This window comes from Spermophilus citellus (assembly GCF_964194105.1).
Source record: "Spermophilus citellus genome assembly, chromosome: X".
NCBI classification, from domain to species: domain Eukaryota; kingdom Metazoa; phylum Chordata; class Mammalia; order Rodentia; family Sciuridae; genus Spermophilus; species Spermophilus citellus.
The window spans coordinates 74,466,464-74,480,333 of NC_138190.1; the positions used below are offsets into that span (position 1 = coordinate 74,466,464).

The 13,870-nt window shown below is 38.5% G+C and overlaps 1 protein-coding gene across 1 annotated transcript in view; it reads right to left on the reverse strand.

Annotated features, from left to right (window-relative positions):
* Positions 1-1,144: 1,144 nt before the first annotated feature.
* The window catches only part of HEPH (hephaestin), an 80,528-nt gene continuing 67,802 nt past the window's right edge, over positions 1,145-13,870 (reverse strand). Inside the window, exons 20-24 of the mRNA XM_081278315.1 lie at positions 13,400-13,625; positions 10,500-10,639; positions 9,329-9,491; positions 4,893-4,937; positions 1,145-2,057 (exon numbers count right to left, since the gene is read on the reverse strand). Coding sequence (XP_081134441.1) covers positions 1,825-2,057; positions 4,893-4,937; positions 9,329-9,491; positions 10,500-10,639; positions 13,400-13,625 — 807 coding nt within the window. The 3' untranslated portion in view covers positions 1,145-1,824. The remainder of the gene's footprint in view (positions 2,058-4,892; positions 4,938-9,328; positions 9,492-10,499; positions 10,640-13,399; positions 13,626-13,870) is intronic.

The following is a 13,870-nucleotide window of genomic DNA, read 5'->3' on the forward strand; positions in this document are numbered from 1 at the left end:
TTATGTTCTTTGTACCAGGGATTGAACCCATAGGTGCTTAACCAGTGAGGCACATACTTAGCCCTTTATATCTATATTTTATTTAGAGACACAGTCTCACTGAGTTGCTTAGGACCTCACTAAGTTGTTGAGGCTGGCTTTGAACTTACAATCCTCCTGCCTCAGCCTCCCAAGCCTCTGTAATTATACATGTGTATCACAACACTCAGCCATATCAATGTTTATAGCAGCACAATTCACAATAGCTAACCTATGGAACCAACATAGGTGCACATTAACAGATGAACAAAGAAAATACTATTTGCATACACAATAGAATATTATGCAGCCATAAAGAAGAATGACTTTATGACATTTGCCAGTAAATGGCTGGAACTAAAGACTATTATGCTAAATGAAATAAGCCAATCCCCGCCCCCCCCCAAAAAAAAATAAAGGTCGAATGTTCTCTCTGATATGTGAGTGCTAGCACACAACAAAGGAGTGAAGGGGAAGTTCAGTGGATTAGACACAGGTGAATAAATGGAAAGGAGGAAGATAGGAATAGGAAAGACAATGAAATGAATCTGACAAAATTTCCTATGTACATATATAAATACACCACAGTGAATCTCAACATTTTATTGAGACTCTATGATTAAAATCCCAATTCTAATTAACATTCTACAAGACTGGGATCCTAAGATATACCATATTTATTTAAATATGCCAAAATAGACTCCACTGTCATGTATAACTAAAAAGAACAAATAAAAATTTAAAAAATAGAGACCCCCCCCTTAAAATGCAAGTTGACTTCTCATGGTACCTTATCCACAAAGGCCCTGCAGTTATATGCCCACCTCTCCTTGCCTAGTGTCCAAGTTGGAGTCTGGTTTCAGTCTTGAATCTACCACTAACATTTAAAGTTTTTAATTGGCCTTTTAAATATTGTCATCGATGGGATTTTTCCATTTCTAGAATGTTGCCCAACATTCTGACTTGAGGCTTCTTCTGGAGCAGCTTCCAAAATAAAAACCTATAGGATCCACATAAGATGGATAGACCCATTCTATACCTCCCCAGTCGCCTCCCAGAATCCACAGGGACAATCAAAACAATCAAATTCAATCTGTAAGTGTTCTAACAAGTACTTTAATGGACACAATGTATGGCCTAAAACACAAAGAAGCCCCTCAATATTCCTTTCAGTTCCACTGTGTAGAAATTTGAAGGACTGGCTTTCTAGGGTGCTTCAGTTTTTGGTAATCATGGCAACAACCAACCATCCACTCATTTCTCCAAAATAGTCTACTGCCAAGGAGAATAAAAATATAATTTGGATCCCCAATCCCTACCACCCTACCTCCAATTCCCCATCATGCCTATGTTCCTTAGTTCTTAGTTTAATTGTGGGTTTTCTTCATAGCTCACTTAGCTCAGTTCAAAGTGAACTTGCCTGCATCGTAGAAAGCAACAGAAACCCAAATGATGAGTTTTTCTTTTGATATCTACTTTCTGAAGAGGATTACTTTTTAGGAATTTCCAGGCCTTCCAAAAGTTGGAGGTTCATTAGTTGTTGCAATTTATGCTGTAAGATTCGAGGGGACTTACCTAGTCCTGGGTGCCAAAGTATAGAAAAGAAACTCAAAAAAGTTGAGTGAATATCATTTCCATGTAAATAAATAAATGAAGAAATATGCAGGTAATTTTGATCTCCTCCTCTCCTCCTTCACCACCCATGCCCATTTGACAATACAGTTAGCTGTGTTAGTCCATGGCCTCCTGGGGTTCTGGGAGTACAAACCAGATGTTCTTCCTGAGGATATCCCCAGGCTCCAATTATTACTGTTTGAGAGACAGAAGCTTGAAGCTATCATCCAGGATGGACCTCCTGTTGCGGCGTAGCTTTCTTTGTCGATGCTGGTACCAGACCACACCACCAAGAGCCAGAGAAGCAAGCAGAAGGATGATGCCCATGATAATCAAAACAGAAGCCAGTATCTCGACATCCTTTATGGGTATCTGCATGCCCAGCATCCTCACATTGCCTTCTCCAATATCTTTTAGGCTCACTGCTGAAATGGAGGAAGAGAAAATGGGTACCCAAGGATGGGAAGTACTCTAAAGGGTCACCTTTGGTTGTCATCTCTTGGAGAAACAAGTCCAAATAGGTCAGCACACCTGTACCTATCCTTCAAAATACTAGCTGATAAAGACATATTCAAAGGTTACAAAGAATTACAGATACAAGATGTCACAGCTGGAAGGGTCCTTTAGAATCACTGAGTCCATAGTCCACTCAGGCAAAGAGGTAAGACTGAGATTGGGAAATCCTTAATACATTTCCTTTTAGAGAAAAAAAGATTAGACTTGATCTGCATGGTTCCTGAGTGTAAAATTAGGGGCAATAGAGGAAACTCCAGAAAGAAGACCAACTCAATAATCCAGTTTATCAATGTTCATTTTGACCATTAGAATATGACAACAGAATGCCACTATGCTATCCAATCTTTCACCTATGTGGGTAGAACTAAGAGTAATGTCACTTAGATCTTTACAAGCAAAATACTTGATTGTATTAGTTCCTAACAAACAAACTTGTGATGCTCCTCAATTGACCAACAAAGTAAAGCTCAAAATCTTAAGCCAGACATTCTTACCCTCACAATCAGGCTCTCACCTACTTTTCTATTCTTGCATGCTTCTATCAGCCACAGCAACTCAATCTTCATTCCCAATAACAAGTGATCTTTCTTGCTCATGGCACTCCCTTTACCTGAACACCCTTTCCTCTTTCCTTTCCTTCTTCTAGACTTAGCTTCAATGTTACATGTCTCTGAAAGTTTTAAATTCAGCTAAATTTAAAACAGTAACAATTTCCTGTGCTATGTTCTCATAGTACCTGTAGTCTATACTACCACAATATACTTACTATGTGACCCTGGGAAAAGAAACCTAATCCCCCCCTTCCCATAAGGATCTCAGTTTCCTCTTTTATAAAATGGGGATAATGGCCACATCTAACAGAGATTGTTCTTAGGTTTAACTGAGTTAATACTTAAAACATATTTAGCTTGGCACCTTGGAGATAGCAAGTGTACAATAAATGTTAGGTGTTATCTTCACTTGCCCTTTTTGTGCTTAGCATCCAGCATTGCAATTATTGTTTCTATGTTTCATTCCACTTTTAGACACTGGAAAGTAGCAACTATGTGTTATTTATTTTAGTATCCCTGATACTTGAAACCTGTTTGATGAATGTATAATTAGATGAATGAATGTTCTAACAGAACGGAAAGAAGATGAAATGTAAAGAGTTCAAACAGATGCTGAAGAACATCCTGGTTCTGAGTTAACATTCTACCTTCTCTCTCTCTCTCTCTCTCTCTCTCTCTCTCTCTCTCTCTCTCTCTCTGATTGCATATGAGGCAAGCACTCTACCAACTTAGCTGTATCCCCAGTCCTCTACCTCTTATTTTGTAACCTCGGATAAATCACTTTCCATTTCTCAGCTTCTCATGTAGAAAATTATTGAGTTTTATTAGACCAACATTTTTGAGGAATTTTCCCCCATTGTAGAATATTTTTAATAAGTGTGACCTTATGAGGAATATGTGTATACATGTAAAATATGTATGTATGTATATACAAATATAAACTTCAAATATCTATGTAGTTGGGTGTGGTGGGACACACTTATAATCCTCATGACTTTGGGAAGCTGAGGCAGGAAGATTGCAAATTCAAAGCCAGACTGTGCATGGTGCACACCTGTACTCCCATTGATTCAGGAGGCTGAGGCAGGAGTATCACAAGTTAGAGGGCAGTTTTGGAACTTAGGGAGAAGTTATCTCAAAAAAAAAAAAGAAAGAAAGAAAAAAGTCTGGGTATGTGGCTCAGTGGTAGAATATCCCTGGGTTCAATCCCTAATACTGTAAAAAGTCATTCTAGACAACAGTGAGATTCTAATTTAAATATATAAGAAAAAGGGCTAGGGATATAGCTCAGTGGTTGAGTGTCCCTGGGTTCAATTCTGAGTATCACAAATAAATAAATAAATAAATAAATACAAATATGCATGTACACAAGCATGTTTATATATAGATATAAATGTAGGTATATAAAATATATGAGTGCTCAGTTGGAAGATGTGGTCTCTAAGCCCCCTCCACTCAACCTTACCTTACCTCTCTCCAACCCCTCCAGGACATACCCTAGTTCCTTGGTTAATAGTTCATGAGATATTTAGTCAGATCATTAGGAATTCTCCAAGCACAGCTAAAAACCTCCTGAGTAAACTGATGTTCTACAATGTCCCTTTTAACTCACATAACTTCTCTGAATATTTCCTAGCCCAGTGACCAATGGGATAGAGAATGAGAGCAATATTTGGATATACACTGTACAGTCAACAATCTCTACTTTCTCAAACAACAGAAATGACTGGTTCCGAAAGTTCAACTGCTTGGTATTTCACAGATGAAGGGTAAAGAGGCAAGAATTAAAATAGTTATTGAAGACCGTCTGGTGTTTGTTCTAGTCTTACATTGTCCCTGTGGGAATCCATGTCTGTGCTACAAGTCTTTCATGCCTAACCCAGCAGGACTTACAATTTTCTTCTCCTTCACACATTAAGTAGGAAGCTAAGACAGCAGCCTCCAACTGGGAATGAGGTTATTTTCCCTGACTCCATAAGTTGGGGATGGGAGCCAGAGAGAATCAACATGTTGACGGAAGACAAACCTTGGTTCCCTGGCTTCTGAAATCTTAGACAGATCTCAGGACACTCATTGGTACCCAACTTTCTGTCATGTAATTCCCAATGTCAGAGGTACCCCTCCACACATACCCTCTTTCCCTTTCCCCGCTTCCCACATGTATCTACCCAGTCTATGAACCCTTCTACGTACCTTTTCCAATCTCTCTGGTGATAGCAGTGATAGTGCTTAAATGATCTAAAGGAAAAAAGACAAAAGGTTAGTCCTGTTATTCATTCTATCAATGTATAGGTTTCCTGTGGGAGTCTGGCATTGGTTGAGGGAATTTCTATGTGATATATACTAAGTAAGAGAAAGGTAAAATCAACTACTTCATAGTCAAAATCAATATTGGTATGCCAATTTGATTATGAGTGGTGAAAAAATATGGGTGAGTACATAGACTTAGGAGACTAAGTCTAAAATCTAAATTCTAAAATCTAAAGTCTAAAATCTAAGTGACTCCTCTGGCATTATTCACATTTCTTGGTAACTCCTCTGTTCTCATTATTTCTTTCTTTTCCACAATTTCCCACCCTCCCTTTGGGAAGCTCCTGCCCCTTGCCAAATGTACTTCCCTACAGATTCAATCTTTTCTCAGAAAACTTGTTTTTCATTTTGATCTTGTGAAACTGAGCTCTTCTCTAAGGTATGTGCTTCATTTACATTCTCACAATACTGCTTGGCAACCATTATTCCTCTCCTTTTAGTAAAGATTTATCTTTTCTGAGGCTCATATTATTTGACTAGGAAAAAAAAACACAAGCACTTCTTGTTACTGTTACCCAGAAGTTCTCTTCATTCATGGAAGTCTTTGGTACCTTGTCAGTCTTCCTCAGTTTCCATCCAACACTGAACCCTCATATTTTCTGGACCTTTTTGTTTTTGGGGGAGATTTTGTTTTTGGTTTTTTGTTTTTTTTGGAGTGGGGGTTACCAGAGATTGAACTCAGAGGCATCCAACCACTGAGCCACATCCCCAGCCCTATTTTGTATTTTACTTAAAGACAGGGTCTCACTGAGTTGCTTGGCACCTCACTTTTGCTGGCGCTGGTTTTGAATTCACAATCCTCCTGCCTCAGCCTGCTGGGCTGATCACAGGCATGTACCACTGCACCTGGCTGGACCTCTGAACTCTAATGACTTTCATTTCCATTCCAATTTTACCAACCACTCACATGGTCACCTGATCTTGTTATCCAGACTTGTTCCACCTCAGAAATTCAAAATCTAACAATCATTTGCTAATTTTCAGTGCTCTATTACCTTTTATTTAAAAACTCTGTTATTCTCCCCTCATTAGACCTCTACTTCCTGAACCCTTCCATTTCTTCCCAACCTACCAGCTTCATCCTCTCTTCCTTTCCATTCCTGGTCAGTTTAGACTCCATAGTCTATCATTCCAAATGCTAACTTAAAAAAATAGTGTTATAATAATCGAGTGAAACCACAATAACTACACCCTCCTTGTATTGTGTCTGATATGCTGAATGCTGCCAGAAAAAAGTTGCACAATTATAAAGAGTAGTATTGTTTATGTTCAACTGCCTCCAAAGCTGCCTGGAAATAATTATTTTATTTCCAATCCCCCAGAGTGGCTATTCCAAACCTTTGCCCACTTCTGACAAGTCCTTTATTTGGACATCTTCCCTTCACTCTCAGCAGACAATTCTATGTACTCCGTTACAGTGGAAACAAAGATCTTACAGTAAAAATCCTCTACATGTCTGTCAAGACCCTCCTCCCAACCTATTCATTGATCCTTAATTTAAAGCCTTCTGTCTTTTTACAGTACAAAAATGATTATCCTCCAGCCTTGCACTAATCTTTCCTTTTATCTCTGGCTCTCATCCCCTGCTGCCTCATCAGGAACTTTATTTCAACAATTAGTCCTTTCCTCCCTATCTAACTTCAACTCTTCCTTCTGATTGTCCTGTTAGCATATATGAGATTAGAACAATATTAAATTAGACCATAATAAGGCTGGCTGATTGTCATAGGAAGATATGAACTATCTTCATAAAAGTACCCCAGTGAGGGGGCTGGAGTTGTGGCTCAGTGGTAGATTGCTTGCCTAGCATGCATAAGGCACTGGGTTTAATCCTCAGCACCATAAAAAATAGATAAATAAATAAATATATTGTTTTATATCCACATTATTTAAAAAAAATAAAAGCACCCCAGTGACAATATATTAAGATGCTCTCTTACATTTAGAATTGGTCCCATTTGGGATGACATATTATAATATATGAAGACTTCAGACATCACTATAATTCCAGCATCTCAGGAGGCTGAGATAGGAGGATCACAAGTTTGAGGCCAGCCTCAACAAGTTAGCAAGGCCCTTATCAACTTAGCAAGACACTGTCTCAAAATAAAAATTAAAAAGGACTGGGGATGGTGCTCAGTGATAATGTGCCTGTGGGGATTACATCCTAATATATATATATATATATATAATATGTAAATATTTATGTATAACAAATATATTTTACATAAACACACACACACACACACACACACACACACACACACACATACACACACTCTCTGTTGTCCTCGAACCATAGCACCTTGATGACAAATCAACTGACCACTGTACTATTATTGTTCTAGGAACTAAAAGAACACAACAACAACATCTGGGTCCTAGGAAATAGTATTAGAGTTAATAATTGGAAGTCACATTCCAGCATTATGGCTTGCAGAAAACAAAGTATTTTAATGATTCCAGAAATCACAATGTACTGTAATTTGTCTCTCCCTGGGGTAAAGAGCAGAGTTAAATTCTCTACTCTGGTTTGCTAAGTCTGTTTGAATTTCCAAAGGCATTTTCCCACTCTCTAATCCTTCTGATAAAGTGTCAGTGGCTGACAACCTTAGAATATTCACTTCGATGTCATCATTCTTCAAAGCAGTATGACATTGTTTTTAAAACAACTCTGTTCTCTCATCCCCAGAAGGCTCTATAGGACTTCTTGCAAGGGGGATAATGCTGGTGGTTGGACTCAAGTCAAATAGTCAGGAAGTGAGACATTACCAAGTACAGTGACACACACCTATAATCCCAGCGATTCTGGAGGCTGAGGGAGGAGTATCACAAGTTCAAGCCCAGCCTCAGCAACTTAGCAAGACCCTGTCTCAATATAAAAGAAAAAAGGAGTAGAGATGTGGCTCAATGGTAAGGCACCTAGAGTTCAATTTCCAGTAACCTCTCTCCTCAAAAACAGAAGTGAAATCCTGAACTTTCAAATGCTCTAACAGCAAAAAAGCCAACAAAGCCTATCCTTCCTCCTATATCCTTAGTGAAGAACAAGAGTGATTGGAAAAGAAATTGTCAAGCTAGTCCCTCTCAATATAACAAAAAATATGAGAAAAATGTGCTTCAGGGGCTGGAGCTGTAGTTCAGTGGCAGAGCACTTGCCTAGCATGTGTGAGGCACTGGGTTTGATCCTTAACACCACATATAAATAAATAAAATAAAGGCATCTATAACTACATCTACAACTACCAAAATTTTTTTAAAAAAGAAAAACATACTTTGTTTTAGTTTTTTTGGGGGGGGTGTTTTGTTTTTGATTTGTTTTGTTTTGTTGGCAGTGCTGAGGATCAAAACCAGGCACACATGCCAGACAAGTACACTACCACTAAGCTGCATTCCCAGCCTGAGGAAAAAATTTTCTTCCATCCTTAGTAGCAACTCTGTCTGGAATAAGCAGAATTGAAGGTCAATATCTATTTCTACCTTTTGACAGGATAGAAAGAACTGCTTTTCACAATCCTCACAAAACAAATAAATTAAGAAGTGAGATTAGAATTATTTTTCTTTTCATTGAAAACAGATTCACAATGGAGGGAAATGAATTACAGTAGATGGGGTAGAGAGAGAAGATGGGAGGGGAGGGGAGGGGGGATACTAGAGGATAGGAAAGGTAGCAGAATACAACAGTCACTAATATGGCAGTATGTAAAAATGTGACGTGTAACCGATGTGATTCTGCAATCTGTATTTGGGGTAAAAATGGGAGTTCATAACCCACTTGATTCTAATGTATGAAATATGATATGTCAAGAGCTTTGTAATGTTGTGAACAACCAATAAAAAAAAAAACAGATTCACAGGGCTGGAGGTGTGGCTCAGTGGTAAAGTGCATGCTTAGCATGTGCAAAGCCCTGCATTCAATCCCCAGCATGACAAAAAAAGTAACCATTAGTAATATTCCTTGTTAACTGTCAGTGCTTCTAGTGTACTCTAATTAATAAGGTTACATATAAATTAATTTCAAAGGATGCAAACTTACACTAAGTCTAGAGCTCAACAAGATTCAAGCTGGGCCAACCCATGTGAGTTCAAAAGGTGTCGAAGTAATTAGAAGAGATATAGGTTTCAAGGTTTCAGTGGAGGGTGAGTATATTGATTAAGGAATAGCCTAGAGGGGGAGAACGTTTTGCTGAGACGTGGTTCTTAAAACAAATGTGTTTCTTCTGGCATCAAAAGTGGAGATACAAAGAGTTTTGTAGGGGATGAACTGATTCCTATAGGCTAAAGTGTTAGAAAATGATACATCTTATGGAGTTAGGATTTACCTTTTGGGGACAAGACAGTAAAGAGGGTCTCCATGCCAGCATGGACATGGTCAGCCACATGGCAGTGCATCAGCCATGTCCCAGGGTTGCTGGCCACCATCTCCACAACCTCAAAGGTCCCTGGGAACAGATCCACCACATCTGCCCTGTAGCTCTGTCCATTCTGAAAGAGAGATTGGGGGTGAAGGAGAGAAAATGAAGGGTAAAGGAACCATCTCAGAGCTTACAGGAATTAAGTCTATGATGTTGCATATATGATACAACATTACATCATGTACAACCAGAGAAATGAAAAGTTGTGCACCATTTGTGTACAATGAGTTGAAATGCATTCTGCTGTCACATATAACTAAATGAACAAATTAAAAAATACAAAATAAAGTGCATGATGTTCACATCACTGACATGAGACTCCAAAATTCCTAGACCAGAAAGCTGCTTTAAAAGTCCACTTTACTCATCTTTCTTGAATCCACCCACACAAACTAAATCAACAAAGGACTCTCTCCTCCTACTCTTTTTTAAAGTGTACCAATGTAAAAGATCTTCTAGATTCCTTTAAAAGACTCAAAACTAGTATCCTCATGTCTTTTAGCACGCTGAAATCTGGAAAACTTATATTAATTATATTATATTATATTATATTTCCTTAGAAATGAATTCAACTTAATTTCTCCTCCTTATCACCTGTATCTGTACTTCTAGATTTCTAAGTCTGGATCAAACCTTCAAATCTCTGCTCTTTTCCTAGGCTAAATATTCAAAAATCTATATATTGTTCCATGTAGTTACTAAATTGAAACTTTCCTTATAATGGATTGCTGACTTTCATAGACTCTGAGATGCTACTCTGAAATTACTTGCTCTTAGAATCCTTGTTTACTTTCAAGTCATTGACTGAGACTCAGTGACATGGCTTCCTTCAATCTCCTTACCCAATAAGTGAGCCATTCTCTTCCATTTCCAAAGGGAAGTTAAGGTCTAAATGGAAGTATCAGATCCTCAGACTAACAGCTGAATGATAATTTCTAGCTCAATATTCTCCACATATTAGACCTCTGATCTTTCAACTGATTAATACCTTATTCCTTGCTATTCCCTTCTTCCTCAATGGCTGTCAAGAAACTACTTTGATCACTCCTGAGGGTCTCAGCCCTCTTTTCCAGCTCACCTGATAAAGGAAGCTCTCAGCATGGAAGTGGACTGTGTGTACGTCAATATCTTGGCCCATGGCCAGCATGTACCAGGCCACCCGTTCTCCTTGGTACATGGTAAGACCCCTGAGGTTGGCATATAGTTTCCCATTGATGGCTGTAAAATAAGAAAATGTCTCTTATATTCCTCATCTTGATTCTCCTTTGCCCCTGTCCTAGGTCTGGTCCTTATCATCTCGGATAATAGCAATAGGCTCCTTGTTTTCCTCATCTCTATCCCATATACCTCCCCTTAATTTATTTTCCACATTGTTAGAAAAATCAATTTAGTTCTACACTTAAGTGTGCCTGCTGATACTCCTCTAGTTAATTTGTTCATGTCATTCTGCTACGTAAAATAGTTTAATAGTTCCCCCTTTCCCAAAAAAGCAAGCCTATGGCTCCATAGTCCAGCTAAAAAGGTCTTTCAAAGTCCAACTCCAGAGTACCTTGCCAGACGTATCTACCACTACTCAACACATTTATTCCAATTAGGGTCATTTCTTCTCCATCCCCCATATGATCCATGTATGTGCTTTGTGATTTTATATCTCTGAGCTTCCCTCCCATAAGCTCAACCTCCATGTTTTCCCTCAAGAAAACTTCCCTGACCTCCTAACTTCTCTCCATACTGTTCATTCTTTCCACCTCCAAACTCCACCAGTACTATTTTTAATCTCATTAGAACTTGATAAAAGCTGTCTTCTAGGTTTGCCAATCTTTTAAATTATAGAAGCTTACATCTTCAACTAGACTTAGGTTACCACTAAGCAGGAAATAATTGCATATACTACAGTATTATAGGTTCCATATATATATATTTCAGAACAACCAGCAAGCTACCTTGGCCTACAACAAATGATTTTTTAATTTGTCATTTTCATGTAATTAGTAATAATATTAATACATGGGCCTTATCATCTCTTTCTTCCCAGGCCATGTCCTACGCTGCACTCACAAACTACTCATTGCTATATAATTCACACTGGCAGGACTTTGCCCAGAACAATTTCCTCCCACTTCTTATGTTCTCACTGAGGGAAGATAATTTTTATTTTACTCCTCAAGAGGGGAAATAATGGAAGGATTATTTATAGTCTATCTCTTTGTATACCCCCACCAAACTGAATTTGGCAGAAGGGACTAAGCATGCTCAAGTAAGGCCCTTCTAGATCTTTTCTTTCTCTGATCAGTCTGATCACAGAAAAGGGTGCAAATTGATTCACTGTCTCATTGTTGGTAAGATTCTGCCTCTGTCAAGAGGGAAAGCTATTGTTGTCCATCTATGCCAATGACAAGGTAGAAAAATCTGTCTATTGCAAGAGGAGTATCAGCAGGCACACTTAAGTGTAGAACTAAATTCATTTTTCTAATTAACCTTCTCAGTAATAAAGCTTACATGCAATCTTCAATATCTCTCTTTCTCAGTTCAAAAATCCAGAATGGAAGGGAAGAATATTATTTATTTGTGTCCTTGGACCCCAACATCATTTATCTTTATATTTCTAATGCCAGCACTCAGAAATTGCTCAAAAATACCTGCTAGGTAGATTGATCTGAAGAGTTTAGATGAATTGACATATAAACAAACAGATGAAAGTGGGCATTAGACAAACTCCTGCTATTAGCACGACCTAAACTTGCCCTCATTCACTTTTTGCCCTGGACCATTTATTTCTCTGATTTGAGAGATCTAAAAAGTTCACTTTGTGAAGTTTGTGAATCATCTGTTCTAATGTGAATCACTCATCTCTCCATCAAGAGGAAATAGCTAAAATCTGTGGGACAATGAGATACTCCTTTTGAGTTCCATTAGAGTCTTTATTAAAGCTGCACCTCATTCTCAGATCAAAGAAATCTTGGGCTAGATGGGGTGGTGAGAGATCACTTCATACATTCCACTGCACTTAAGCTTTCCTTCTTATTTGAGACTTTCTCCTGTTTTTGAAAAGCTACCCCAATCTCTAGAGCACAATTTTCCCACCAAATTTATTCAAGAATCAAAAAGTTCTTCCTATATCTATTATAAACCCAGTACACTACTCCCAGAGGCTCTCCTCAATTATTTCTCTCCAATTATTTCATCTGTATGTTTATTTGTGGTGCTGGAAATTGAATTCAGGGCCTGGTGCATGCTAAGCAAGCAGTGAGCTACACCCCCAGTCCCAATTGTTTCATCTGTAGATTGAAACTTTGTTTTAAAAACAGACCAGCCAGGCATGGTGGTGCACCCCTATAATTCCAGCGACTTGGGAGGCTGAAGCAGGAAGATCACAAATCTGAGGCTAGCTTCAGCAATTTATAAAGACCCTGTCTCAAAATTTAAAAAATAAATAAATAAATAAAAAGGGATGGGGATATAGCTCAGAGGTAGAGGCCTGCTGGGTTTAATTCCCAGTACCAAAAATACAAATTAAAAAATAAACATACTAAAAGACAAACTATCCTTCATCTATCTATATTGAGAAAGCAGATTCCAAATTAAGAAACCTAATGAAATAACATGATATCGAGAGACTTAAGTCAGAATTTTAAAACAAAGAGGCCCCAGGCAGTTAGCTCACAAGGTACACAGAGGGTCGCAAATGTCCATCTTGCCTTCTTTAATATGTTAAAATTTGCTTGTGTCACCATGGCAACCTTATAGCATTAGCTTGCTGTTTTCTGGGCACCTGAGCTCATCTAGATCACATATCTTCTCTGTGCATATAAGTGTACAATAATAGGAAATATTTCTTCTAATTCATCCCTGTTCTGCCTTCTAATCTTCCCATTTCTTCTGGAATTATGCTGTCTTATTTAGTGATGGGACTATCAGATACCCTCAAGCAATTAATGGAAACTTCTTTGGAACAGAAGTAGCCTCTTTTCTACAGACCATGCATTTTATTGCTCTCCAAGAAAGTCTCATCCTGTAGGTTAATGTGGCCTGGCTCTTGGGGCCCATAGGTTGCCACATTCTCCTTCAAATACCAAGACTGATTTTCATCAAAGATCAAAAATAACAAGGCAAATTCACGGTCCATGTCATTTCGTCCTCCACTGGGCTCCAGGGTACCCTTCCGGCAGATGGCTAAAGGCCCCACCAAGCCACTGTACATGTCCTGATAAGGGAATAAGAGGGAAAGAGAGAAAAATCAGGTTATTGATTATTCCTGTGTGGCCATACTCTGCAGGGAGATGGCTTACATGTGAGCCCATTGTACTCAAAACTTCATCCTAATGTCTTATATTTATAAGCACCCTATTTTATTTCTCTAACCTATGCTTTACTATTTGTAGGTCTTCAAATCCACCAAGCAACTTTCACAACCCAATGCCTTTACATGCTGTTTCCTCTGCCTGCAAT